This window comes from Amphibalanus amphitrite, unplaced genomic scaffold (assembly GCF_019059575.1).
Source record: "Amphibalanus amphitrite isolate SeventyFive unplaced genomic scaffold, NRLGWU_Aamphi_draft 000574F_arrow, whole genome shotgun sequence".
NCBI classification, from domain to species: domain Eukaryota; kingdom Metazoa; phylum Arthropoda; class Thecostraca; order Balanomorpha; family Balanidae; genus Amphibalanus; species Amphibalanus amphitrite.
In genome coordinates this window covers 29987-57787 of record NW_024882068.1, presented here as the reverse complement: position 1 = coordinate 57787, position 27801 = coordinate 29987, and the positions used below count along the sequence as shown (strand labels likewise).

At 51.9% G+C, this 27801-nt stretch overlaps 3 protein-coding genes across 6 annotated transcripts; 1 reads left to right on the top strand and 2 right to left on the bottom strand.

Moving 5' to 3' along the window:
- Positions 1-1409: 1409 nt before the first annotated feature.
- On the bottom strand, positions 1410-20893 carry LOC122394127 (wolframin-like). Of its 3 annotated transcripts, none has more exons than XM_043390750.1 (2): positions 20835-20893; positions 1410-5051 (listed from the first exon to the last, which is right to left on the bottom strand). In XM_043390750.1, exon 2 carries the CDS (start codon positions 4974-4976, stop codon positions 2454-2456), a length of 2523 nt encoding a protein of 840 aa, XP_043246685.1. In that variant the 5' UTR covers positions 4977-5051; positions 20835-20893; the 3' UTR covers positions 1410-2453. The 3 variants fall into 3 exon arrangements, with proteins under 3 accessions (XP_043246685.1, XP_043246686.1, XP_043246684.1); XM_043390751.1 differs by having other exon boundaries at positions 20816-20844; XM_043390749.1 differs by lacking the exon at positions 20835-20893 and adding an exon at positions 6203-6304.
- On the top strand, positions 6731-27586 carry LOC122394129 (RNA N6-adenosine-methyltransferase mettl16-like). Of its 2 annotated transcripts, none has more exons than XM_043390753.1 (8): positions 6731-6750; positions 23628-23784; positions 24097-24316; positions 24666-24803; positions 25125-25368; positions 25694-25877; positions 26105-26215; positions 26398-27586. In XM_043390753.1, exons 2-8 carry the CDS (start codon positions 23680-23682, stop codon positions 27289-27291), a joined length of 1896 nt encoding a protein of 631 aa, XP_043246688.1. In that variant the 5' UTR covers positions 6731-6750; positions 23628-23679; the 3' UTR covers positions 27292-27586. The 2 variants fall into 2 exon arrangements, with proteins under 2 accessions (XP_043246688.1, XP_043246687.1); XM_043390752.1 differs by lacking the exon at positions 6731-6750 and adding an exon at positions 22022-22055.
- On the bottom strand, positions 11551-12954 carry LOC122394102. The gene is made up of 3 exons (XM_043390684.1): positions 12718-12954; positions 12000-12186; positions 11551-11684 (listed from the first exon to the last, which is right to left on the bottom strand). Exons 1-3 carry the CDS (start codon positions 12952-12954, stop codon positions 11551-11553), a joined length of 558 nt encoding a protein of 185 aa, XP_043246619.1.
- Positions 27587-27801: the final 215 nt, after the last annotated feature.

Below are 27801 nucleotides of genomic sequence, written 5' to 3'. Positions count from 1 at the left end.
AAGCCAAACTTTACGACTTTCTAACAGGTCCCGATTTTCCCGGTTTTCGGGTCATTGACCTGACCTGGAAGGTCACTGGATGACTTAGGACCTTAAAATTGGGTATCATCGGCTTCCTCTCGTGACGGGCAACACGCTTGTTTTTTCCGCGAAGGTCTAGCTCGATCAGGGGCCAAACGCGAGGGCGTCAACTATCAGTCACATCAAAAATACGGTTGTCCTAGGTGGCGCCACCAACAAAAACCGTCATTACAGATGTCGCTGGGGTAGATTAGGTCGGTTCGGGCCCATCCGCCAAAAATCGTTCGCGGCACTCAATTAACGCATGCTAAGTGTTCTGGTGCTAATAAATCAATTTCATAATACCATAGGCCATAAAAAATCGCTGTCTCCTCAAGATCAAAGAGAAAAACCCTTAGTATGACACACCCTAATCTACACTAATTGTACTAAACTATGCATCGTGGTTCAGGTGAATAACTCCGCCATTTTGGGGCACACGCGGTTGGAAGCGTACCCTCATGGGTTTGGAGCTAAGCTCCTGAGCCGTGATGACTAATCTACAGTACCGAATGAATCAGACTCCGCTCAACCTCCGTTCTCCTCCGACTCAACCCGTCTCCAAATGCATCTGGTCAATTCTAAACCCATTTATTGTAAAAGCCGAACGATATAAAGGACTGCGTAAGTCAATATTCGATACGACAATTCACCTTCCGCATTTTGCAAATTTCTACCCTATCACTACCCTAACGGTTTACGGCGCGCGAATCTACCTAACCCTCCACCCCGGTGCTCCTATCCTAACTATGGGATGTGCTTTGAGCCCAGCATCAATCCCTGCGTGACAGGAACCTACCTCGAGCCAGGTGAGCCAGCAGCAGAGAGCAGTCGGGGGCTCGATGTCCGTACCGGACGGCAGTCAGACACCAAGAGCCCCGATCTCCTCTCCCCTGCTTTCGTCTCGTCCCTGGCCCGAGTAGGCCACGCCCACATCAGCCGCCTCGAGGCTAAAGATGGCGGCCGATGTGCCCGTGCGGTTCCCGCCGCGCTTGCCTCCTTTCCGACCCCTGCCTAAATATCCCACGCGTTCAATTTCAACAAAACCAAGGTAGCTAAACTAAAACGAACAATAACTCAACATCTCTAAACCGATACGGCCGCTCTCCCACTCCCCTACAAAAGTAATAGTTGTGACACACCCATATCGGGACTTTCTTAGTTCCTACTCGTTAGCATTCTTCACCACCACAACATCGACCGGGCGAAAGGGAGCCGAGCTGAGCCATGGATAGTGCACGGTACATCCATATTTTTGTCTTGTTCGCACTCGCAGCTCATTTATCTCAGCGACAATTTCATATGGATGGCAGGGCAGGGTTGCTGCTTGTGGTTTCAAACACATCTAGCATGTTATCAGAAATTTATTACTTTGTTAGACTAGAAAATCATCACTACGACTTCCTATTGGGTTCCAAACCCTATAAACTTCCACACAACAAAGTTCCATAATGCGATACCATGAGCTCATCACAAGAAAAATATTAGGTGTTCTTTTACAATTTTTCATGGACGATAACGCTCTCGGTGTCAACAAGCAAAGCAAAGCATTGAAACAACAATAAGCACATAGTGACAGCAAGCAGAGCACTGGTTCATGTAGCCTACAGTACCATCAACCGAGGCTGTGAATGTGCTCAATATCTCTATGGTACACGGTTAAAATGTAAACAGATCTTTGTTATAACCACAACTGAGTAAAGCTAGCCGAGTCGGGTGTTACTCGTTCAATCCGATGCCTGAGGCATTAACACTAAACACACGCATATTTACATGAAGGCATCCGAAATAGGGCACGCTTCACCGTGATATCCCATCAATACCCTAACCATCAAGCTGCATTAGTGACGGTTACTCATCCCTAATTACTCCCGCTGGACAGTCAACGATCAAGTTACAGTATCTGGCCGCGACAGGCAGAACAGTGGCCGCGTTTGTGCACATAGCACGACAGAGAATCTGGCGCTGGAGGCTCACAGCTGACTAGTGCACGCGAGCGGACGATGTGGGGAGGAACTAGCGAACAGTCCGCGGCGCCGACAGGAAGCTGCACGTGCGTGACCGACAGAGGCGGCAGGTTACCGGCTATGCCCATTACAGCAGTGAAACTCACGGAAAGCACTATAAATAGTCCGCCAGCCAACGCGAAGCACCTCTGAAGAAAGCGACGGAGTTTCACACACAAATGTTTTTACCTCAGCAGGGCGATGCACAGCCCTGATATACTACACTCCAGCGGATTACACCCCAAAATGGGTGTTTGCAGATTACTTTTACCGTTTGATATCCTAAAATTCAACGGATTACACCCCAAAATGGGTGTTTGCAGATGACTTTACCGTTTGCGTCGAGCCGTGTCATTTATCCAGGTGCGCCGAGTTTTACCAGTCCGATCACGTGTCGACCGCCGGCGGCGCCGGCTCGCCGTCGTACCGCAGCAGCGGCGAGGCGATAAAGTTGAACAGGGCACCGGCGCTGGAGACCAGCTCGTTGACCACGTCGCGCTGTGTGACCTCCAGTATGGGCGCGATCTCCTGGTGGCAGCTAAGGCACTGCAGACCGGTGAGCGTCAGCTGCGGCCGCGCCGTGCCCAGGCCGGCGCTCAGCTGACCGCGGAACTCGAGCCGGTCGCCGACGCGCAGGTTGAGGCCGAACGCCTGGAACTGGTTGTCGGCAGACAGATAGACCTCCGCGGGACTGACGTTCAGGTAGCCGGTCGGCATGTGCACCACGATGTGGAACTGGTAGCGGTTCCAGGCACGCAGCGTGCAGCGTGAGGTCATGACGGCGTGCGCGGTCTTGCAGCGGCTGAAGCCGACCTCGTCCATCAGCTCGGCGTTGCAGTCGCCGATGGGCCGGCCGTACACGCAGGCCAGCGTCTGCTGGAGGCCCACCGGCAGGAAGCTGATCAGCGACTGTAGCTTGTTCTCGGCCGACTGGACGCGCACGTCGGCCACGGTGCCCTGCCACTGGACAGTAGCGCCCTCGAGCAGCTGGCAGCCGTGCTGCACCTGCGCCTGGGTGGCCGCGTCCAGCGCCGGACGGTGGCACACGTTGTAGTACTGCTGCCAGGGCAGCGCGGCCGCGTCCGTCGGCGGCGGCGCCGTCAGGTAGGTGATGTGCACGGCCGGCAGCAGCGAGAGCAGGCCCAGCGCCAGCACCACCACCTGGTACGACGAGACGAGCCGCGTCAGCGAGGCGTGCCGGCTGCGCAGGAAGGCCAGGCCGAACGGCAGCGCCAGCAGCGCCACCGTGACTACCGCCTGCAGCAGGAAGCCGGCCTGGTACAGGTGGCGGCCCAGCGCCAGCGCCGGGAACAGCAGCAGGAAGCCGCCGATGATGGGCAACGCGAACACCGTGCCGAAGAAGGTGCCGACCGCGCGCAGCACGCCGCCCGTGCTGGCGTCCCCCGCGAACAGCATGGCCATCTGGAACCAGACCACCGAGGCCAGGTGCGGGATCAGCACCTTGTAGGTGCCGCGCCACCGCTCCTGGGCCGCCATCGTGGCGTAGCAGCCGAGCGTGGCCAGCTGCAGGATGGCCAGCAGCGAAAAGTCGAGGAAGAGGCCGGGCGCCAGCTGGAGACTGGCGGCGGTGGCCGGTCGCAGCGTTGGGAACAGGTGCAGGCCGGCCATCACCAGGTGCAGCGTCATCGACAGCCAGGCCAGCCGCTGGTGGCGCTCGCTCAGCGAGATGAAGGTGATGGCCGTCATCAGCGCGGCCAGCGCCGTGATCTCAGAGTTGAGCACCATGCTGGCCGCCGTGTAGTGTAGCGCCGTCACCGCCGCCGCCATCGCCGCAAAGAAGCGCAGGTACGGATACAGGTTCTTCCAGCAGAACTTGGCCTCGGCTAGCTGCGTGTTCAAATCGTCCTTGATGATCTTCATCACCTGAGACCAGATGCGGAAGTTACCGAGGTCTTCGTGTAGCTGTAGCATCTGCAGGGTGGAGACGACCATAACGAACAGCGCCGCGTACAGCACCATCACCGGAAGGATGAAGCGCAGCATCCTCATATCGACAAACGACACCAGGAACACGACCAGGATCGTCTTCAGCTGCGTGGTGGGGATCAGCGACAGCAGGAAGGCGTTGCCGCGCTCCGACATCGTCTCAATCATCTTGTGGTAGCCATAGCTAACCGAACGTACTGGGTGGAACATGACTTTCTCCAGCAGCGACATCTCCTGGAAGGCCGTCTCGTCATCGCTCACCTTGAGGAACTTGTTGATGGTGGGCAGGTCACCATTGACAAAGTTGGCCGCCGCCGCCACCAAAGAGTCTTCAGAGAGCTTTTCACCGCCGACGCGGCTCAGAAACGACACAGAGCGCGGAGCATCGGCCGTATCGGCTGCCGGAGCCGCGGCGGCAGCCGCACCATCGCCACCACCGTCACCGTCGTCCCCAGCCTCTCCGGCGTCAGCGGCGGCTGGCTCGGCCTCCAGGTCGCGCCGCTCCTGGCTGGTGAGCCGCTGCAGGCGACTGCGCAGCTGCGCCGTGGTGATGAAGTCCTGTCCGTCAGCCATGGTGCTGAACAGCTCGCGAGCCGCGCGCCGCGACAGCTTCTCCTCCTGCGTCATGTCCAGACAGTTTTTCACGTCAATGTAGTTCTGGTCGTTAATGCCCCGGCTTTGTTCAAAACATTCGCGCAGAAGGTCGGTCGCCTCCACATTGCCCTGCTCAGAGGCCTTGGTGAGATAGTAGACGGCCTGCACGTAGTTTTGTTTTGCTTCGGAAGGGGCGGCGGGTGCGTCTAGCAGCTGTTTGGCCATCACAACCTGCGACTCCACGCAGCCGTCCTCTGCCAAGTTGCTGCGCAGTCGGCGCAGCGAGGACTGAGGACCCTCGTGAATGGTCCACTGTTTGCGCGTGCTGCGCCGGCCGGAGTCGCCACCGTCGGGCACCGTTCCAGCCATCACGCCGACCAACTGATCACTGACCAGCTACCAGTCTCCGAGGAGGACGATTTTCCACAATTGGCAGTCTCTCGCCTGCAACATACAGTATAAATTAAAACCATCATTACAAAAGCAGCAACATGCTCATGGAGAGGATTTCGTGTGAAGTAGTGCAGGCCCAACTTGGTACCACAATAAACTAAACTGCTATGCAAGTGACACATTCAAGAAAGTGATGTATGGGAGATCCATTGCCAGCCAACCACCAGGGCATATTTCGTCAGTTTTGTTTGGTGCACAGCAGGCCGGTGTGGATTTCCAGGCTGTGTGGATTTCCAGGCTGTTTAACACGGGCTGGTCACTGGTGTCAGGTGTGACTTGTTGACACTAGTCATAATGGCATTCCAGATTTGCAATCTAGCTTCAACTCAATTGAACTTGAACTGAACTTGAAGTTTGAAGTGAGGGCTGTTTGGCTGCACAGTCAAAATGAAATATGCTGCAGCATGCAATACACATGTACAGTGAGGGCTATGTTGCCCATTAGTTCTGCCCATTTATATAGCCTTGGTTTTGCCTGCACCACTATGTACCTATCGCATGTGTGACATCACCTACTGGTACTGAAGCAATGCACAGCACAAAATTTGGTGCTGCACGAGAAGAAGGTGGCGCAACTTAAAGTCAACTATCCTATTCTTTATTGTAAGCAGGTAGCTAGTAACTATGCTATTTTTTAGTACCTAGGTATCATTATCACGCTTTCAGTGGCACATTGCTATGTACCACATTTGAACATATTTTAACCTTTATTTGAGCAACAATCACCAGTCCAACCATGCCATGTTTTCCCCACAAATGGAAAAGGCTGCAGCAGCCTTTCGCAATCGCCCCTGCGTTCTGGCTAAGAATTGGCGGAGCCAGGCTGCTGACGTCACCGGTCACCTAATAAATGTGACGCATCACGCACCGAACAGCTCTGTGCTGCACAGCCCGAACACTGAACAGCCCTCCAAACTTGACAATTTTTTATTGACAGCAATGTACCAAATGTTAAATACTTTTGCCAGTTCCAGTTATTCAGGTATTCGCCATACAGCTCAAGCTACACCCTCATCCTGTTATCCATGTCGATGCGTCAATATTGAAAGTCTTGCAAAAAAATAAACGAAATTTGTCATGCATCTACACCCTGTATAAGGGGCCTTTCCAAAAAATACACGAATCAAAACATAAAAATATACCTGTAATTCAAAGTTGCGTTGTTGTTGTTGTTGTTTTGGTTTAGGAAATTCAAAGTTGCATCTATCAACTAATTGAGAAATACAGCATTGATACAGCACACGCCACACAGAAGGAGCAAATCAAGGAAACGTCTAATTCTGGTTGATAGGAAACTGATTATTTACTTATTATCTCACAATAAATGACGTCATCAAGTAATTTTTATAGCATTTTTGCCTGCTCATGGTTTATTTAAACATATTAATCTTATGACTTTCATGTAAATTTATTGGTTAATTTTTATTCAGTGACAATAATGTATTTTTTTTGTAATTTGAAAATTATTTTGTAATTTATTTGCGATAACTTTCGAATGTACTGACCGCAGCATGGACTAAAGACCGCAGTACGACCGCAGTCAGAAAGTTGGCGCAGTTGCTGCAAAATTGACGCCAAATGAGCTAGGCGGCGGGGCAAACGTTTTGAAACCAAGGCCATCTATAGATTTGAAACGTAAAACGCGTGGTAAAACGTAAAACCGGTAAGACCTTTGACATTACGCAAAACCGTAAATGCGTAAAACATTGCGTAGAACCCAGGGAGGCACCGGTTCTGACGTCACACGAAAATATCAGTCGGCTGGTTGTGGCACTGCCCCCTGCCGGCGCGACTGTGCTGCCACCTAGCTAAGCCTAGTCAGCCTAGGACGGGACGGTTTTACTTTTTCTCGTCGAGTGGGGCAGCTTGCGACGACACTCGGTCGACATAGCTGTGCTGCAACATACCCCAGGTTCGGAGTCTCTCGGACAGCCAATCCTGTTCCATAACCACAGCTAAGTCCCCGCTGACCTTAACCAGGATTGGCCTGACGACGTTGAATCTTCGTCGTTCGAGAGACACCGAACCCGCGGATAGTCTGTCGAAGCCTTGGCGGCTGAAGAAAGGCCAGACATATCTCACTTGATTTTGGCGTGGCCAGCCTCACTTCTGTAGTTTTGCTTCACAGCATTCCACGTCCTATTGAGTTTCCGGTTGCGTAGTACACGACCACGTTCAGAAACTTGATGTCTTTTAGATACATCACGCAATGACAAACTTTTGGCAGCATTTACATTTGTTGCCTGCATATTTTGGTGAGGAAAAATCACTATCGCAGTAGTACAATCAAGACATACCACAAAGGATCAGAGCTAAAGCAGCATTATTAATCAAAAGTGTATTGCATTGATCACCAGCATGTTCGTAAAATAAAATACATCACGAATAAAGATGACAACCAAGCCGGACCAGGACACTTATGACAAACATGAACGCTAAAGTGGCAACACAAATGAAAGAGAGAAGATGAATCTGCCCTTCGCAATCGTTAACCTAAAATAAAACTTCAAATATACAACAGACTTCTGTGCATTAAAAGAACATGAATATACTCGCTTTGTCGTCGACACATAATGGGAACATCCTGCCGGCCCAGCGCGCCCGCCTTCGAGTAGGAAATGGCAGCGGCCGCAGAAGTGGCCAACAGATACATTGTTCGTCACGCCACCTGCACTGAAACTCACCAGCTATTTAATCGTGAAATGTAGCTAGCCATCCAAAAATGTTGCACTACACCAGCACTACCGCACAGTTAGCAGATAGGTACGGACCGCAGATCCTGGTCTGTCTCTTCCGAGTACGGTCTCCGGACCGGTCACCAGCGCCACCATCTCCGCGCGGTAGCTATAGCACAACTCTCCGGCCGGGGCCCGCAGTTCCTCGACCTCTTCGTCCAGCCAGACCAGCACGGCACCCGCCCAGCGCCTGAAGACTCCGCCCTCCACAGATCCGTCCGTCCAAAGCCGGACAGCACACAGGGGCAGGAACGCGAGGTGCAGCGTAGCCATGCTTTCCCTTTCCGCCGCCGTGGCCCCAGCCCGGATCGGGCACACGTCCAACCGGAAGGTGACGCCAGCCGTCTGTTGCCACGGTGGGATTCTCGCTCTCGCCCAGGCCTGGCGGCCTCGCAATCTCCAGCCTCGGACCGAAGGCAGGCGCGCCGGTGCCGAGGCCTCGGCGGTCGCGCGCAGGGGGTCCCCTGATGGCAGACCCAGCGCCCTCCCCAGCAGCCTGGCAGCCAGCGTCCAGCTTCTCTCCTCCATCGGAGAAAGTCGGGCTTCCGCCATTAGTGCGTGGCACGGTTGACGGTGTTGAGCGTGGACACAGGTGATGATGCGGCCGCCTCCCGCAGTCCTCGCTCCAGGAGATTCACGTGCGAGGGGGCGGCCGCCGGCAGCCACGCGACGGCAGCGTGTTCGAGCGTCCCTCGGACGTAACCGATTGACCACCGTACTAAGGGCACCCTCGTCCAGGCCCCACCTATTCAACCAGGTTGACGGCGCCGTAGCCGTCAGAACCTGGTGATCACTCGAGCCACGCCACAGAGCTCACGCCTCAAAGCGGTTGGCTCTCCGGTCCTCGGCATCCGGCATCCGCAGTGATTTGGCGTAGCCAGGGCACGTGAGATGCTGGCCTCAGTCATAACCGGAAAGCCTGTAAAAAAAAACAATATGTGATTGACAAATGGAAATATATTGTATGCATAGAGTTGAGAAATCATGACGCACACTGCATTGTGACAGTAGATAGTTTAGTGTGATTGGCAGAGGAGGGACTTATTGTAATAAAACAATAAACAATTGAGGCATTGATTTGATTTTGTAGGTAGCTATCTACCCTTCTCATATGAATCTGGATGATTTCTACCATTAAGAAAAAGAAAACATAGGCGGCCTAGGATCGGGAAGGGGATGTCCCCACTTTTCAGTTATGCTAAATATAAAATATTTATTTTTCATTTAAATTCAAAACTAACAGCAAGAAATTGTTCGGCAAGGTGAAATAAGCACGAAACTGTAAAGAATTTGTTCATAGGGGTATTGGGGTTCCCACAAAGTGACATTGAAGTTCTCTGCCCCCCTCCCCCCACACTTTACGTGAGGTTCCTGCGCCCATGGAAAAAAACACATTGCATTATGTGCATCAACACTTAACCCTTGCACTTAGAGAGAGCCACAAAGCCCACTATAAAGCCCACAAGACACCACCTGAAATCAAAGCATGACAAATGATAGCATGTAGGCACCTGGACCTGACCTACTATAACCTACTGAACCAAACATACCCCATATATCAATATGTATGTGTAGATAAAGTATGAATGGTAGGTTAATACCAAGGCTGTTTAGTAGGTTGTAGGCATGCTGAAAGGATGAAAGATGGGTATTTCTTCAAAAAATATCTGATCTACAGTTCATATGAATATGCAACATGGGGTCCAGACTGGAAAAAAATACACGTTAAGCCGAATATGTCCGGCGTAGTGGCGGGATTGCGCCGAAAATTTAAGCGCACGTCCGGCGTAACTTCGCATGCGCCGAATTCAGTGCATGGCGGCGGACGAATTTTTCGGTGCAGGGCGGTCGCATAATTTTTTGGCGAAAACAGTCACCGAATTTATGCGGTACGCTGGTCAATCTAGCAGCAGATTCGCCCCGTGGGCAGCTCTGGAGAGGTTGCGGGACGAGACGTCCCCGCCCCGGTCGTCGCGTGCTCGAACTGGCGAGCCGCCCTGAGTCTACTCAGCGGAGGAACGGCCGCCCAGGTGAGGCCTCAACCTTCGGCGTAGAGATAGGCATGGAAAACCTTGTTGAACGTCGCCAAGCGTCGTTAAGCAATAGCAGTGGGTTCCTGCCCACTGCAGTATCGAGGGGAATGAGAGCGTGGACGATCTGGCAAAACTAGCGGCCGCCCTGCCCTCAAACGCCCGATCGCTGACCAGGGCGGTTCATTGTGCGGCCTCGCATCAGTGGCGCGACAACTGCTCAGAATCACTATTCAAGCCACTCCTCGGGAGCACGCCGCCGCTCCCTCTCCCCGGAGAGGACCGAGAGGATGCCATTTCGGTGCACCAGATGAGGGCGGGCCACCGGGGCAGCTCGCTCCAATACGGCACCGAATCGGCTGTCTCCACCCCGCCGCGTGTCAGCAGTGCCCAGACCAGCGGTGCCCAGCGGCGCTCTGCACCGTGAGCCGAGAAGAGGCTGATGTGCCGGAGCACGTGCTGCTCCGCTGCCGGGCCCTCGCTGGCTCCCACCGAGGTATTGGGTTTACGTGGAAATAAAAACTAATTCGGAAGCTCAAACATGGGATAGTGTACAAAGCCCCGAAACACTCTGCCTGGTTGATATAGCCTTGATCAGTATATGTGCACATGTGCTTTATATGAAATGGGCTTATTTTCGCACAAATAGGCACCTAATTTTTGGCGCAAATCACTCAGAAATTTCGGCGCAGAATCGCTTGCGCCGAATTTCGGCGCAAGATAGTCTCACGGGCATCCGGCATAGTGTATGGATGTTTTCCAGTCTGGCATGGGGTTAGCCATTAGGTAAGGTTTGATTTTTGTTTTGTATTTGTATCACATGTAAATATCATATCTGGACTCAGGATGTCAAATAGTGCAAGAATGTACAAAATGTATGCCTGAAAAGTGAATCACTCTTTCTGAACATTTACTAAAAGTGGTAGTTTAGTACGCAAAGGTTAGGCTAGGGTAGATGATGTTTTTTATCTTCACCATAGTTTATCTACACAGTAACCGAGAAACCCTCGTCCAGACATAGCAATAGGTAGGCATGGCAAATCATCAAAAAGTTAATATTTTCTGCTCATCAGCATTTGACCAAAATAAGGGTTCTAGCATGTCTGGTTATTTCAGGTTATGTTAGGTTATATGAAGGTGAGGTTAAAACTTTAACAAGCTCTAAGACATATATACGAGCTTCATCTGAGGTTAATATTGAGCTAGGGGTCTGGGTACCCACCTTCCTGTCAGGCCATGATAGGTACTTGACACACCATCCTGCTATCTGAGGCGGCCCAGGAACAAGCTCAAGCAATTACAATGAAAGTCAACAGTCGTGCGGGCATTACACCACTCCTCATTAAAATATATCAAGTAATTAGTTAATGACGATAATCCCGCCACCACAAATCTTATGAAACGCACCAACATTGACCTTTGATATTCCGAAAAGAAATATCCATAACACTGAACTCTATAAATTAATGATCCATAATGATTTAAGCGAACGTGTTCTTACGCAGCTGTGACATAAGCTGCGCATACGAAAAACACCCGCTAGACCAATTGATGGCGAATAAACCTGTTGATGAAGAAATACTTGTCTCCCATTGGTCTGTGAACACAATCTGCAGGAAACGCAGCTTAAACTACTTACTTACTTACTTACTTAAGATGCACGGAAAATTTTGAGAGGCCCAAGGCCTGTAGTGTCCGCTCCAGTCGAGTTCGTGTTTGACAGTGTTACTGTTCGTATGGTAGGGGCGGGGTGAAGTGGAGGTGTCTCCAGTGAGTGTCGAGCCGGTTCTTGAACGAGTTTAGAGAGTCGGCGTCTACGACGGATGATGGTAGGCTGTTCCAGTCGTTAATGACTCTGACTGCGAACGCGTTTCGACGGATGCGGGTGACGGCATGGGGCTTCGCAAGACGCCAGGAGTGTCCTCTTGTATCTCTGGTCGTTACTCGGTTGAAGAGCTCCTCCGGATTCAGGTCCAGTCTCCCATGCAGCACATTGTAGACAGCGATCATGTCGCCGCGTCGACGTCGGTAGTGGAGGGAAGGCAGCTTCATAGACTTCAGTCTTTCTTGGTACGGTAGGTGACGTACTTCCTGGACCAGCTTGGTCGCTCGGCGCTGGACTCGTTCGATGAGGAGCTGATCCGCTCGATTGAATGGCCCCCAGACAATGTTACCGTACTCCAGGAGTGGTCGCACAAGCGTCTTGAACAGGATTGGCAGGGTCATCTTGTCCAGCAGGCTGAATGACCGTCTTATCACGGCCATCACTCGAGATGCCTTGTTGACCGCTGCCGCTGCTTGCCTCCTGAACTTCAGCTCCGCGTCAACAATCACTCCTAGGTCCTTTTCCTCTGTCGCCGTCTGCAGGACTTCACCGTTCAAAAGGTAGTCGTGCCGGTGGACGTGACGACCGACGTGGAGGACCCTGCACTTCGTGTCGTTAAATTGCAGTTGCCAATCCTCACCCCACTGTGTCACAGCGTCCAGGTTCGCTTGGAGAGCCCGCGCGTCCTCATGGTCACAGACGACCTGGTACAATTTGCTGTCGTCGGCAAAGACCTTGACACCGCAGCTTAGGACATTTGGCAGGTCGTTAACATATAGGACAAACAATGTAGGTGCCAACACAGATCCTTGCGGGACTCCACTTGGGACTGAGGTCCATTCCGAGCAGGAACTGCCGATCATAACCCGCTGCTTTCGCCCCGTCAGGAAGGCCTCTATCCATCGTAGCAGCTTCCCACGGATTCCATGTGCAGCCACCTTGTGGAGAAGCCTGCGGATTGATACAGTGTTGAAGGCCTTGGCCAGGTCAAGATAAATGATGTCCATGGGGTCACCACGTTCTGCAGCACGGCTCCAGTCCTCTGCTGAAAGTAGCAGTTGCGTTACGCAGGACCTGCCCGGCCGGAATCCATGCTGGGCTTCAGTAATCAGGCCCTCTGCCTGCAGGTGCTCCATCAGCCTGTCCCTGATGATGGCTTCCAGCACCTTGCAGGGCACTGGCGTCAGGCTGACTGGTCGGTAATTGCTGGGGTCGTCCTTGCTGCCCTTCTTGTAAATGGGGACCACGTTGGCCGACGTCCAGTCCTCTGGAAGGATCCCTGTATCGAGCGACTCCCGGTACATGGCTGCTAGTTGAGCTGATATTGAGTCTCTCGTCTCGTGGAGTACCCTTGGATGAATGCTGTCAGGTCCAGCGGCTGAGGAGGTCTTGATCTGGGCGAGCTTCTGTTTTACCAGGTCCTCTGAGATGTCAACGACCTCTACTACTGGTCCCCTGTACGCGTCCCCGGCGTGCGGCATCGGCCGAAGGTCATCCTCGATGCAGACCGAGCTGAAGAATGCGTTCAGCACCGCGGTCTTCTCTTCGTCGTTTACTGTAAGCTGACCCGAGTCTGTGCGGAGGTTCTCAACGCCGGCCCTGCTCTTGGTTCTTGAGGCCGAGTACCGCCAGAACGCCTTTGGGTTTGCCTTCAGGTCAGCCGCCAGCTTCCTCTCCAGTTCCTTCCTTAGATTGCGGGTGAGCCGTCTCAGGTCGTTGCTACATCGCTTGTAACGTGCAAGGCAGATGTCATCCATGGATTGGGTGTACTGGATCCACAACTTCCGCTTCAGCTTTTTCAATCGCATAGCTTCCCTGTCCATATAGATATTGCGTCTCTTATTAGTTGGGCAAGACCTGGGGATACACTGAGTCGTCAGAAGATCCAACGTCCTTTTGAAGTACTCGTATCTGGTGCGCGGGTCCGGAGGATCGGGCACTTCCCAGACAGTCTCCCTGATCCGATCATTCAGGAGCGCATAGTTCCCTTTGTTGAGGTTCAGCCGGGGCTCCCTTGGTTCTCTTCCCTGGTCATAGTGCACGGTCTCAAACTTCAGTACCACATGGTCGCTGTGTCCTATGGGTGGGTGGTAGACAAGGTTTTTGACTAGCCCCTCCTCGTTACTCAGGATAATGTCCAATCCGCTAGACCTGTTGCCTTCCCTGTATCGTGTGTCCCTGGTGACATGTTGTGTGAAGCCACAGTCTTGCAGCCCTTCCATAAATTGGTGTGTATGATGGCCCTCAGGGGCAGTGGAGTAGCTGTGAGTCCAGTCGATTTGGGGGTAGTTGATGTCCCCAGCAATCAACACTTGGGTGTTTCTTTCAGATGTGCAGCTAGTGATGAGCTCCAGTAACTCAGACGTAGAAGACGGTCCGTGGGCAGATGGGCTACGGTAAATACATCCAATGAGGAGGCGATTTGGGTTTCGCAGAGGGATCTCCAGCCACAGATGCTCGATTTGATTGCAGCCTGGGAAAGAGCGCTTGGTAGTCCTGATAGAAGTTTTGACGAATATGCCAATCCCTCTGTACCCACTGCTGCCAAGGTTCTCCTTTCCTGGATCGAAGTTCAAGTAAAGATTATATCCCAGAATAGCAAGGACTGCAGGTGAAATGGGGTGAACCTGTGCCTTTGGAATTATCTCTGTCAAGAGGATTATGTCTGGCTCATCGTTTACCAGGGCCATACAGAGGTCATCCCGTTTGTTAATAAATTGGTCTATGTTTGTGTAGAGGACCTTGAGTTTGCTTGACCTCTGCCTTCCTTCCTTATCTAGTCAATGCTGGTTGGGTGCCCCAGCGCCTGGCGCAATGGGCTCAGTGGAAGGTTCCGCTCTTGTCTGGGATGCCGCCAGCTGAGCGGTGTTAGTTGGCAGCCTGGTCTCAGTCCCATTCCTTGGGACTCCTGCATCTGGTCCGCTTGCTGGGAGATGTGTGCTCACAGGTCGGGAGTGACGTCTTTCAACTGGGACTGGGACAATCCTGCCTTGTCTAATGTGGATGTGCTCCTCCCCAGATGCTTTTCTCCTGGCCAGTTCTTGCCTCAGAGCGCGTGCTTTCTCTCGTTCTTGCCAGGTCAGGTCCGGGGTGAAGTACACATTGCCCCACTCCACGGTTGTTCTTAGGGTGGCTGCTGACCTCAGGATGTTTGTTCTGTCTTCCATGGTGGCAAGGGTCACCAGCAGCAGTCTAGGCTTGTTCTCTGTCTTCTTTCCGATGCGGAATGAGTTTGTACATTTCACGACCAGCTTCATCCCCTCTTTTATCATGCTTACAAACTTCACCTCATCACTTTTCTTGTCTGGTTGGGCTGTGGTGTCTGTTTCAGGCAGGTTATGTACAATGACATTCATTTTGCGCCTTTCTTTGTCCTGCAGCTCGTCTAGAACCCCCGCAATCTCTTCCATGTTCCTTTGTACTGGCACTGTCACCTGTGGCAGCTTGCTTATTTTCTCTGTCACTTCCTTCACAACTTCTGTGCTTATCCCCTTTAGAGCCTCTGCATATGTTTGCTGCTTCGCTTTGTCTTCTGTTGTAACAGCGTCCATCTTGTCCAACACCTTGCACTGGACTGCAAACATTTTCTCCTGGTTCCTCACAGACTCCAAGATTGTTGCAGAGTTGTGCCGCATGATGTTCTCTAGCTTATCCATTCTTTGATCAATTCGGGCAAGATCGTCCTTGGTTGTGTTTGATGCCATGGGTTGCGTCTTATCACAATCATGCAGCCATTTCGTACAGTTTGTGCAGAGCCACACCAGTGTGCCATGCCACTTGTTCAGTGCAGACAATGCACCCTTTGACAAGCCTTGGCATTTGCTGTGGTACCATCCAGAACACTTTTCACATTCAACCGCTCCTTCACCGTCTTTGACCTCCTTGTTGCATACCGTCTTTCCTGGACCACCCCTGCAAACTGTTAGTCCCCTCGGGTCCTCCCCATCTTGATCAGCGTCGAAACGCGACCCCGACCCCGGGTCAGGGCTCGTGTTGTTGGACCGAGTCCCCCACGGTCTGTAGGCATCACTATCCAGCCTCCTTATTTCAGGGGTTTTGTTCCCATTCAGTTCCTGTGATGAGCTTGAGCTACCATCCCTCGTCTCCCCGGGGCCCCGGTTGGGTTCCAGTGGGACTTGGCCCCCCTCCACTGTCTCAGCCCCCGGGGGCTTCTTATCATTTCTAGTTTTCTTACCTCTAGTTTCCTGTTTTGTCACGCCTGATTCATTCGCACCGCCGTCATGCACTTGATTATCCGTATTATACGTGCTGCTCAGAGATTCAGACGCAAGGCCGTATAAGTTAGGTAAGATCGTCCGGGCTCGCTAATGTTACAAATCTGCAACACTACGGTGACGTCACCGGAGCATACGCTCCCTGGCTCCATCCGGACCCTGATGCGGCCGCTGGAATCGCTGTTAATCGAAAAATTACTTGTGCAATAGCGCTTTTAAATGACTTTAAAAGGGGGGAAAATATGATAGCAAAATAATAATGAGAATCCCTTGTCCTGACTGGGATTGTATGACCCCGCCACCTATCGGACAACGTCGTAATTAGGGTTGAGTTGGCGATCGCCAGGTGGCTTGTCAGTAAGCTGTCAGCCGGACAGGAGAGGGGCCGTCAGGCTGTAAACGCCAGATCATGCTCAGGAAAATGCGACACGCTTAAGAACGGTCATTTATCTCGAAAAAGATGCGGTGCCCTGTGGTGATATGGCCCACATGACTCGGGACCCGTAAGCCGTATACGGCCTACGGGTCCCCTCCCGAGTCATCAGGGTCCTTATAAGGCCCCTGTGGTCACCGGCAGCTCCCAAGGCCCCTACGGACGCGATGCATGCTTCGAAAATCGCTAGACAAAGGACTCAGGGGCGCAGCCAAGGGGGAGGGGCACACTAGGGCTTTAGCCCCTCCCAAATCTAGCAGGCGCCCTCTGGAAAGACGCCATCCAGGCGCCGAAGGCGCCCTGGATGCAGCGCCTTCCACGATCATTCTGTGCGCCGATGGCGCCTTTTCAGTGTCCAGCACTCTAGTCGCCCTCGACGGTAAGCCATTGCGACGTCATCATGCGGTACTGGCGCCCAGATTTACAATTTTATATCTCTTTGTGGGTGAAGATGCACCCACAATCCTGAAATGCCGGATATCCACTCCCAATCACTTGACCATCTAGCGCCCTCGGCTCACCTTCAGCGCCCTTCTGTCTGCTCGGCGCCCTTCTCATCTGTCGGCACCCTTCTCGCCCTTCAGCGCTCTCCTGGCCTGTCGGCACCCTCTTCACATTCGGCGCCCTCCGGGCAGACCAGTTAGCGCCCTCATGGACATTATCACACAGCATCCTCCTGATCTGTCTCGCCCTCCACACTTGTCAGCGCCCTCCTGACCTGGCAGCGCCTATCGTATTATAGCGCCCTCTTCACCGTACAGTGCCCTCCTGACCTGTCGCCATCCTCCTCACTGTATAGCGGCCTCCTAACCATACAAAGCCCTCCAGACCGGCTCCCGCTACGTTCAGCGCCCTCCTGACAAGTCGGTGTCCTTTTCATCGTAGACGGCCCTCCTGACCTGTCGGCTCCCTCCTGACCGTACATTGCCTTCCTCACCTTGTCCGCGCCCTCCTCTTTATACAGTGTCCTCCTGACCTGTCAGCGCCTTCTTCACTCGTATAGTGCCCTTCTCATCGTACAGCATCCTCCTCACCATGGGCGCCCTCCTGACCTGTCGGCGCTCTCCCCACCATACAGCGCCCTGCTGCCTTGTCGGCGCCCTCTTCACGGACAGCGTTCTCCAGATCTGTCGCAGCTCTTATCACCGTGCAGTGCCATCCTGACCTGTCAGCGCCCTCGCCTGTCGGCGACATCTTCGCGTTCAGCGCCCTCCTGACCAGCCTGCGCCTTTTGCAACGCATAGCGCCCTCATCACCATGCATAGCCCTCCCGACCAGTCAGCGTCGCCGTTCATCGTACAGCGCCCTCCTGACCTGTCGGCGCCCTCCTCACAACACACCGCCCTTCTGAGCGGTAAGCGTTCTCCTCACCATGCAGACAATGCAACACTTTACAATTAGGAAAGCGTTAAGTAGCCTTTGCTTAACCCTCGCCGGCACAGGCCATTTTGCGTCATTCGACGGCAGGGGGGCTGGTACGACCCCCCCCCCCTCGCGCCTCTGACAGCTTCGTAACATGTTACAAAGGCACCAAAACTACTTTGTAAATGTTCAAATGGTTACTAAATTCGAAATCAGCTCCAAAAACTAGCCTAGAAACATGTAAAACTCGAAAAAGTGAACCGAGGTCACCAAAGGTCAATGACCTGACCTGACCTGGGTGACCTTGACATCCACCCTAATGCATAAGAGCAACATCAAATCACACGTTTGAACATTTGAAACCACGAAAAGCTTGCAAACGCGCGGGTAATGCGAGCCGACATACGCCGAATCGCGATTCCGGCCAAACATGGTCTCGGAAAGTAGGTCACAGGTCAAAGGTCATTTGGGTCAGGGTCATGAAATTTTCAGGGTAGGTGTACAATTGATCAATGCGAAGGTACTGAAAGTTTCGTCACGATCAGCCGCTTTTTACGCGAGTTATTCGCGAAAAACCTTAGGGGGATTGCATCAACTCTGTGCCGGCGAGGGTTAGTGATTTTAGGCGCAAAGTAGTAATGAAGCAATTTCCGGAAAGTAAAAGGATGACAACGTTTCCAGCGTTTCCGGAACGTTTCCGGAAAGGAACTTGTTTACAACCGTGACCCTCAAAATCGTATTCAGGGCCAAACTTGCGGGGAAGGCCAGCTGACAAGTGTACGCCCCGGTGACGTCACGGGTAATGTTAAACAGTCGGGCGCCCGGCACATAGGAAAGCTCGGGATGACAGCCCCCTGTTCAGACGTATCACTCACAGTTTGCGGTGTTTGCGGCATATTCGGTGTGCCGGACGCCGCCTTGACGCCGCCTGGGACGCCGCAGTCGCCCGGCGTTCGGTGTTGGCGTTGGTATTCGTCAGACTGGATACAGATTCACTTTCGCGAATTTCGCTTGACGCAGCCTTTTTCAGTGGAGGTGACCTTGTTAGTCCCATGATGGCCTGTTATTGATTGTCGATGTAACTTATTTCAGCTAGGTGTTGAGATATGTGTGTAAAGTGGTGAGAAATGTGTCTGCGGGAGCTCGACTGGACACGTCCACCCCGGTCGAAAGCGCGACTCCATCCAACATTTTCATATTTGGGGGCAATTTTAAACTACAGTAAAATTTTGCAGGAAAATCTGCAGAAAGTAAGAAAAATGCAATTTAAACATATTTAGCCAATGAGTCTGGCCAATCTGTTGATATATTCCGATAGATATTGAGCACGATCAGTCATTTTGAAAGAATTACGGTCCGACTCTCTTTATTTTTAAAGCAATGACGCATAATATGATTATTGAAAAATTGACAAATATATTTTCTTGGAGGGAAAAGTGGGACTAGCGTCAAGTTAAAAATCAAAATTAATACACTGATCGAGACCTCGCTTTCAAAAGTATATATCAGTGCATTTTCGCATCGAATCTCTCTCAATCATGAACAAACTTGGGCAAAAACAGCAAGATTGCCTGTTTTGTCAATTCACACATTTTCATATTTGGGGGCAATTTTAAAGTCGATGGCCAATGTTTTCAAAGCCAACATTTACACAGGAAAAAATACAGCTATTTTTCTTCCAAATTCATTCATTTGTAGAGTCCGACTCTCTCTTGTTTTCTCGCAGTTTCCGTTGTGCTCTGAGAGAAACGATCATGTGTATCATAAGCGTTTGGCTCACTTCAAGACGGCAGAATTTGCACTTGCATTTTCTGCTGTGTGGAAGACCAGAGGGAGTCAGCTAATTTATGACAGAATGTGCTTAAAAAATGACTGGTGAATAATATCTTTTGTCAGTGCCTGACAAATATTTATATTTTAAATCACGCTCTTCAGCTGTCAAGTGAGCTCCAAATGGCCTAAATTGTCAGCTGTTTATCATCCTAGGTCAGCTCAAGGTCACAGACGTCAGCTGAAGAAAGTGGTGACCATTGGCCCTGTGTTGAGCGGACAAACCGGTGTTACCTAGTATTCTATGTACCGTGGTAGAACCCAACGTATTGAGGCGCTCTTACCTCATGCTCTTACCTCATTGGGTTCCATCAAGTCTGTAAGTAGGCAGGGAAGGATAGGCTAGAGGATAGACAGAACCCTACACATATAAGACGCGCCAGCCAAAAATTAAGCCAGTCATATGGTAATGTCATGCAAGACTTGACTGGAATCATGCGCCTAACAGGTTACACAGTGCTAACAAGTTTTGCTAGAATCGATAAGAATTTCCGATAAGTATATATAAGATAATACAGTGTACACCTATTTCCATGCTCATAGAGTTCATTCTGTGAGTCTACTGCACGTTTGAGCGCTGTGAGATAATACACGGATAATACAGTGCATACCTATTCTATGAACTTATATAGTTCATTTTGCAAATGAGTGTTTATTGCACGCTTGAACGCTCTGAGATTGGGTGCGCAAACGGCATCCGGCGGTAAAGAGTTCCATAGCGGAATACATCGGACAGAGAAAAATCGCTTCCGGGTATCAGTGACAGTGGAGGGAATATGTATCTTATGACGATGGCCCCTGGTTCTAGAGCATGGAGGTGTGTGAAATAAGTCATTGGGGTGGATGCAGGACTGAGCATTAAATATTTTCCAATACAGGATCAGGTCAGCCCGCAGAAGCCTACCATACACTGAATATAGTTCCAACTTTTTTAGGCGTGTTCCATAGTCAAGGCCCGCCATGCCGTCAATATGTTTTGTCCACCTTCGTTGGACTCCTTCAAGCGCACGAAGATCTTGCACATACCCAGTGTTCCACAAGCATGACGCATATTCAAGAATCGGTCGGATATGAGACAAAAATAGAAAAAGCATAAAGTTAGCAGATCGACAAACTGTGGATTTTAAAAGACTTTCAGCCATCCCCCCTGCCTTATGGACGGTAGCCTGTATATGATCGTGAAATTTAAGCTTGACATCGACAAGAACACGCGGACAAGTCGCTGGCAAAATTCCTATTTCCTACTGTTACATTTTTACAGGATTCTGTATATAGGTCGTTGGTAGGTACATACTAGGTAGGTACCTTCGATTTTCCACCGTACCGTGATTCCATCCTCAGGATTGGGATGCAGAAATCCTTCTCCGCACCGCAACTCCCTCCGGGCTGGACAGGAACAGGCAACTATGGGCAGGCCCATGTCACTCCACTTTTGATGACATCATAAGGGGGCCTCAGGACAATTAATGGCGCGGTGCGCCATAATCGCTCCCAAGCTACTGGCCAACAGCTGCCATTTTTGAAAATATTATTTTGAAATAAAGTTTCAAGTAATGAAAATATTGTAATAAAGTTGTAACTCAAATCTTTACCATATCTAAAAACTTACTGAAAAATGAATTATCCATAGTAAAAATATAAGCTCGATGCGTTTTTACGATGCTTTCCTGCTGCTGCAGAGGGTTTTTAAATCGTCTATATCTTCAAAACCGGCCATTTCTTAGCATATTGCTGCTCTTTTTTGTCGATGGAAAATTAGTTGGGCTTTCTATTGACATCAACGGCTGAGCGGTATGTGTAGAGTGCTATCAATAATCTTCAAATGAAATTAGTCATTTTTACGTTGAAAGGAATGGAGTACCCCTTGCGAGCATCAGGGGTGACGTCACTCAGGATCTGTCTCTGATTGGTCGGCGGGGGAGTGACTGTACCTTCTATAGATGGCCTTGACTATGGGTCTATTCCCGTCGCTCCTCCCAAAAAATCTCGGATGAGGTTGGATGAGCTTGGAGGAGAGCCGTTTCAGAGGTGCCACGGGAACGTTTTCGCGAGGAAATCAGCTGTTTGCGGGCTGTAACGGTCGGCGATTTATGGCGCGCAAACATAAATCAAGAGATAATAATCGCTTTCTAATAAAATAACCTTAGATTAATATCAAACATTACTATTTAAAGATATCCAATAGTCATCAATCACTAAAATCATTTCCACTTCCCTCAAATCTAAATTATAAACAACTCACATTTGTATTACGTGCGGCAAATATGTCTACGCAAGAGCCTCCTCCAAAAAACCAACTTTCGTTTGGGATGAGGGAGGAGGCAAATAGTGGTGGTGAGATGTGAAATCAAGATGAGCTTGGAGGAGCTTGGAGGAGCGACGGGAACGATTTTTTGAAACGAGAGGAGGTTAGAGGAGCTTGGAGGAGGTTAGAGGAGCGACGGGAAGAAACCCTATCTCATGCGGGCTGCTCCCTTGGAGTGGCACCGCTGCGCCGCTGCTCCCGAGCATGTTGGGGCTGGGTGGCCTGACGGGCTCAGCTCAGGTGACTTACTAGGGTGTCTGCCCAATGCCTCCCCCTATATCCTATCATCCTCCCAGCTCTGAACTGGTGTAATTGGAGCAGAACCTAACAACCTAAATTGGACCCTAGTCCCTAACCCAACAAAACAAAATTCGATTTTCGACCAACTAAGGCATCATAGGCATAGTGTGAAGTGGTTTTGGCGGTATTCCTTGGGTACCCACTACCCAGCTAACTTCCAACTTGAACTTTCTTGTTCACCTCACCCAAGACCTCACCCTACTTATCTGAGCCTGTCTCTAATGGCAATTTGAACTCGACTTTGAGCGTGCTGTTGTTGTTCCAGTAGTTCTTTAGCTTTGGTGCAGTACCCTGCACCTCAAGGCTCAACGTGCACATGCGTATTAGATCACGGAGGTTATATAGTGTTGATCACTTATAACTTGTACTTGGCACCCTAAGGACAGATTTGTGCCAGTGTAGGTACCCACTTGCACTTACCTACTAAATTTTAGTGCTTTTAGCCCGGCTGTTCTCAACATCTTTCTCAGGATCTGAAAGCCAGGGTCATAGAACTCCATGAAAGCATCTCCAGCATGCCGATGGAGTCTTGGGCATGTGCAGAGGCACCCCATGGCCCATTCCTCTTTCTTACCACTCCTCTTTTCTTCCATCTACTCTCACTTTTTGTTTTCAGCTCTCTGTCCCACTTTCCTGTCCTTGCTCTTTCACACTCCATTCATAGACTTCACTTACTCAGTCATTCATTCATTCATCCAAACTTATGCATACCCATTCACTTATGCAGGCCATACCCACTCACTCACACCCACTCACTCACATGCGCACCCACTTACTCACACTGGCATGCACACACACATACACCCATTCACACCCACTCACTTGCAATCACTCACTCACACCCATTTACTTGCTCCCTCTGACTCATGCCCTCTAATTGACTCCCACTCACTGACTCCCACTCACTCACCTCACATTCACTCTCTCTGAGTCTGAAGTCCAAAATATCCTCTTCAAAAAGAAGAACCATTGTGACAGAAGTCAGAACTGCAGTCAGCAAAGCCCAGAATGTCCATTCTTCGGTCAGTTTCATCAAGCTCCACTCCATATCAAACTTGCTGTGGTGTCTGACACCATTTCTTTCAGCTAGTACACTAAGCCAGATTCTTACCTGTCATGCAATAGGTATCCGTTTCATGGTAACCACCTGGGCTGCAAACTTGAAACTTGAAAGCATTGACACAATAATTGTTACTGATATGTTGAGAGTTAGCTTGTCATTTGGTAAGGGTACCTTCTTGATCTAACCTAATCTAATGACGTGATTGTTGCCTAGCTTTCTTGGATATATATTACTCATGCCTTACAAATGATTAAGAAGTAAGATAATGTGTTTGCACACCATATAGTTATTGCCACTGTCAGCCACAATCCAGCAATGAAAATGCAGACAAGCTTTGTTGAGCTCTTTATTATGATCTTCATCATAGCTCATATGTTTATTTATTTCATGGTGTAATGTAATGTTGCAGTTTCATTGGTAGGTAACTGAATTTACTCACTTTATTTCAGGTGCTGGCTGTAATTGATACATCTAATAGTTGTGTCCCAATAAGTTGCTGCCATGGCATTGAATCAGTTTATGCACCCTCGCAATATTTACCGGACACCACCAGATTTCAAAGAGCTGGTGAATGATTATCCGGAGGTTCGCCCCTTCATGACGACGGTGAGTTGCGCACCAGTCGGCCGGCGCCAGCGTCCTGTGTCAGATAATTCTGTTTATGTCAGGTAAGGCTGGGGCCAGTGCGTGGTCAGGTCAGCAGCCGTCAAACATTGGCGGCCGCCGGCCAGTCATCGTCCGTTTGCGATCGCCGCATAATGATATCGACGTGCATCACCTAGTTCTTTTGTAGATAATGTAGTTGAATTATGCATGTAACTGATATTGCATCCCTTTATCTTTTTCTGACCTATATTTTAATGCCTCTCAATTTACTTTTATCGTTTTCATTTTTTGTCCATGTGCGATATTCGGCAGGACATCGCCGGGAAGACAAAGTACGACTTCCAAAACCCTGACGCGCTGCGCGTGCTGACCGAGACGCTGCTGAAGAAGGACTTCCAGCTGGACGTGCAGATTCCGCCCGGGAAGCTGGTGCCGACGCTGCCGAACCGGCTCAACTACCTTCTGTGGCTGGAGGACGTGGTGGGCGCGCTCCAGCTGCCCGACGACCAGACGGTCACCGGGCTGGACGTCGGTAGGTGCCGGGCGGTGTACTGACCCCGGGACAGCTCCCCACAGACCCGCCCGCCGCCGGCCGCGGCCCTGTGTCCCGTGCGGGGGCGCGGCCGGCGCGGCTCCGGCCGACGGGCGGACAGTAACCGAGTGTCGCGCACCGCGCACTGGGCCGTCCACAGGTGTGGCCTCCCGGCAGACCGGGGAGGCCATGTATGACGGCGGCGACATTAAGCTAGCTGTTCAACATATATAAGATTAGCTCATGATTCACCGCAAAACTGTGTAGCTCTTAGCTAACAACACCAACGGAATTACAGTGCCATAGCGCTGCGCTCCTGCTGACCGCTGCCCGTGTGCCGTGTCGGCAGGTACCGGCGCGTGCGCCGTGTACGCACTGCTCGGCAGCCGGCGCGGCTGGCACATGATCGGTACTGAACGCGACCCCGACTCACTGGAGGCCGCCCGGCGCAACGTCCAGAAGAACGGCCTCGATAACCAGGTCAAAGGTTAGTCGGGGGTATCCAACTGTAGAAAAAGGAGAGGGTGTAGATCAGCCCAAACCAGCAGTGCCGTTCGTCTCGGGGGCTGTACCTGCCAATGAATGTGCAATGTGCATACAATTTGTATACTCTGTAAGGACAATTATAATGTGATTTACCTGATGCGTCGATGTCATGTTCAGTTATTAAAAAAGCGTTTTCTCCTCGTTTCGCAGCAAAGTTCTGAAAGTCGTCCTCTTGCTTGGAGCGGGTGACTTGCCGGTCTGACCGCTGACTTCTTCACCCGGCAATGTTAGAGGCTGACGATCTGACCCCTGTGACCGGCAGTGTTGGAGGCCGACGACACGCTGCTGACGGGACCGCTGCGTGCCGCCGGCCCGGTCCACTTCACGCTGTGTAACCCGCCGTTCTTCGACTCGGACCCGGCTGACCCGGAGGCGCCGGCGCCGCGCCGTCCGCCGCCGCCGGCCGCCTCCACCGGCGTGCTGCACGAGGTCTCCTGCCCGGGCGGCGAGCGTGCCTTCGTCACACAGATGATCAAGGAGAGCGCCGCGCTGGCCGACCGCTGCCGGTGAGAGACCTCGGGGGAGGGCTCTCTGCCTGACTGGGAAATTGTGCGGCCGCCATTGTGTGTGTGTGTGTGGGGGGGGGGGGGGGAGGCTGAACTATTTATCAGAAGATCTTTTTCGATATTTAATGAAACCCTCATCATTACCTCGTATGTTTGTGTTTAGTCTTGAGCTTGACCGTAGGTAAATTTTGTTATTTTGTCTTTTGTTTTGCTTTCTACATGCATACATAATATCACTTCAAAAGAGAAGTGCAGCCAGGAAGTGGCTTTAAAGTTTAATGTTCCTTGATTTAGCTCGTCTGTTAACGTTTGTGCTTACCGGCAGGGTGTTCACCACGATGCTGGGCCACAAGTCGAGCGTTCGGCCGATGAAGAAGGCGGCGTACGAGGCTGGTGCCAAGGAGGCGATCGCTACCGAGCTGTGCCAGGGATGGACCAAGCGCTGGGCCATCGGCTGGACGTTTGAGGAGGGACTCAATCTCCGCGAGAACGTCAAACCCACCAAACAGGTGCGCTTCCGACGCCGACAGATCAGCAGCAGCGGCAGCAGCAGCGGTAGCTTTGCTGCACGAGCTGTAGTCACTCTTCCAAGCGTAAATGCCATTCTGTCAGATATTTTACAGCCTTTAAAATATTTTACTATTTTTCATAAAAAAATGAATTCACCAAACATTCTTATACTCGCCTACCAGTTACCACCCATGTGACCCGCCCGTCTTGTGTTTCTCTCCTGCAGACCAAGAAGCGTTCGCCAGTGCAGTGTGTGGTACCGCGGGACCTGGACGGCATCCAGTACAACGTCACTGAGGTCAAGCAGCACGTCGTCGACTGGCTGCAGGAGCTGAAGGTGAGCGGAACGACGCAGGGCTGGCCAAACCCCGAGTTTATCTATTGTAGTTTATATTAAATTCCGATGCTTCATTGTTCGTCTGTTGGCGTGCTACGCCACACTGTTCGATTTTCCCTGACGCTGAGACGGATCCAACTCCGAGTCTTCTCTGAGTGCCATTCTGCTCCGTGTGTCGCCAGCTGGAGGTGGAGGCGGGCAACTGCAACAAGTACTACGCCTCCTACAAGGTCACCGCCTGGGAGGACACGTGGACACACCGGCGGCGGCGGCTGAGGGAGGAGCGCCGCGCCGCCGCCGCCGCCGCCGGCTCCACCTCCGACCTGGCGCCGTCGCCGGCCTCGGCCGACCTGGCCCTGTCTCCGCAGCGCGCCGCAGACACCTCGGCCGCCTCCGACACATCAGATCTGTCCTGTCGCACCGACGACACCGACCCGGCGGCCGGCAAACGGTCCCGCTGCGACTCGGGCGAGCCGTCGGCCGGCGCCGGCGCCCCGCCGTCGGCCGGCGCCGGCGCCCCGCCGTCGGCCAAGCGGCCCTGCCTGGAGTCAGCGCTGGGTGCGGTAACGCTGAACGAACGGCGCCGGGTGCCGGCACTTGTGTTCACCCTGTTCGTGCAGAAACGGGGACCGGACATCCTGCTGATGCTGCAGCTCTTCAAGGGTGAGCTGGGATCCGAAGGAGTCAATGGCGTGCTCCTCTTCCTGAAGCGTAAGCTGGAGTCCCGGTTGGCAGTGCATACCACTACCGGAGGCAGCGGCGGCGGGGAGGGCGGCGCTGGGACAGGGCTGGGCGGCGGGGAAAGCTCAGAGGGACAGACGGTCCAGGACGCCGCGGCTCAGGCCGCCGCGGCTCCGGTAAAGACCGTCTCAGTCAGTGAGGGTGTGAGTCGCGCCTTCAATCGGCTGCGGACGCACATGAAGCAGAGGTTGAACCTGTCTCCAGCGGACAGCGCTGGAAAGACCCAACAGTCTGCCTCGGGACGATCTGAATCACATGTTGCGTCGGGACAGCCGGAGTCAGAGGTCGGGGCCTCAAAACAGGACCCCGCGGCCGCCGGTGAGGGCAGTACGTGAATGTGCCGCCTCGGGTGGCCGTATGACTCGAAGTGGTCGAGTGAAGTGACCGGTTCGTGTACAGGGCTGTGCTGATGTGTACGATTCTTCTCCGTTGTATCGGCCGCCTTTCGCACCGCCTCGGGATTAGACGGCGGTGATTTGTACCTTTGTTTTGCTGCAGCTGTGCTGTTTGCTTTTGACGCGATCGGCTACGTCCGCCGAACATCTCAAAATGTGCCAATGCTCCTACTTTGTTAGCGGTGTCAGTCCGCTAGTCTGCCACTCGACTTTGCGACGGTAAGCAGCGTGCTGTGCTGAGTTGGTTTACATATCAACAGCAGTGCCGGCGGATTGCATTTTTGAAAGGGTGGGCAAGATATCGTGGGGGCCTCCTGGCGAAAAGGGGCCTTTTGTGTATAGGGGCCTCCTAGATCTGGTGAGTGAACGAACGGAGGGGTAAACGTGTATCACCGAAGTAAACCAACTAGCATAATCTGCTCTACAAGCATATTTTTTCCGCCAGCCAAT

What these genes read in the sequence shown, in the direction of transcription:
- LOC122394127 (XM_043390750.1), bottom strand. Translation starts at nt 4,976, where the DNA reads ATGGCTGGAACGGTGCCCGACGGTGGCGACTCCGGCCGGCGCAGCACG.
- LOC122394102 (XM_043390684.1), bottom strand. Translation starts at nt 12,954, where the DNA reads ATGTACCGGGAGTCGCTCGATACAGGGATCCTTCCAGAGGACTGGACG. An exon ending in TCCGGCCGGGCAGGTCCTGC is followed by an intron (nt 12,187 to 12,717) that starts GTAACGCAACTG and finishes GAAGTCCTGCAG; the next exon opens with ACGGCGACAGAGGAAAAGGA. An exon ending in GCGACCACTCCTGGAGTACG is followed by an intron (nt 11,685 to 11,999) that starts GTAACATTGTCT and finishes ACGCGTTCGCAG; the next exon opens with TCAGAGTCATTAACGACTGG.
- LOC122394129 (XM_043390753.1), top strand. Translation starts at nt 23,680, where the DNA reads ATGGCATTGAATCAGTTTATGCACCCTCGCAATATTTACCGGACACCA. An exon ending in ACGTCAAACCCACCAAACAG is followed by an intron (nt 25,878 to 26,104) that starts GTGCGCTTCCGA and finishes TCTCTCCTGCAG; the next exon opens with ACCAAGAAGCGTTCGCCAGT. An exon ending in ACTGGCTGCAGGAGCTGAAG is followed by an intron (nt 26,216 to 26,397) that starts GTGAGCGGAACG and finishes GTGTGTCGCCAG; the next exon opens with CTGGAGGTGGAGGCGGGCAA.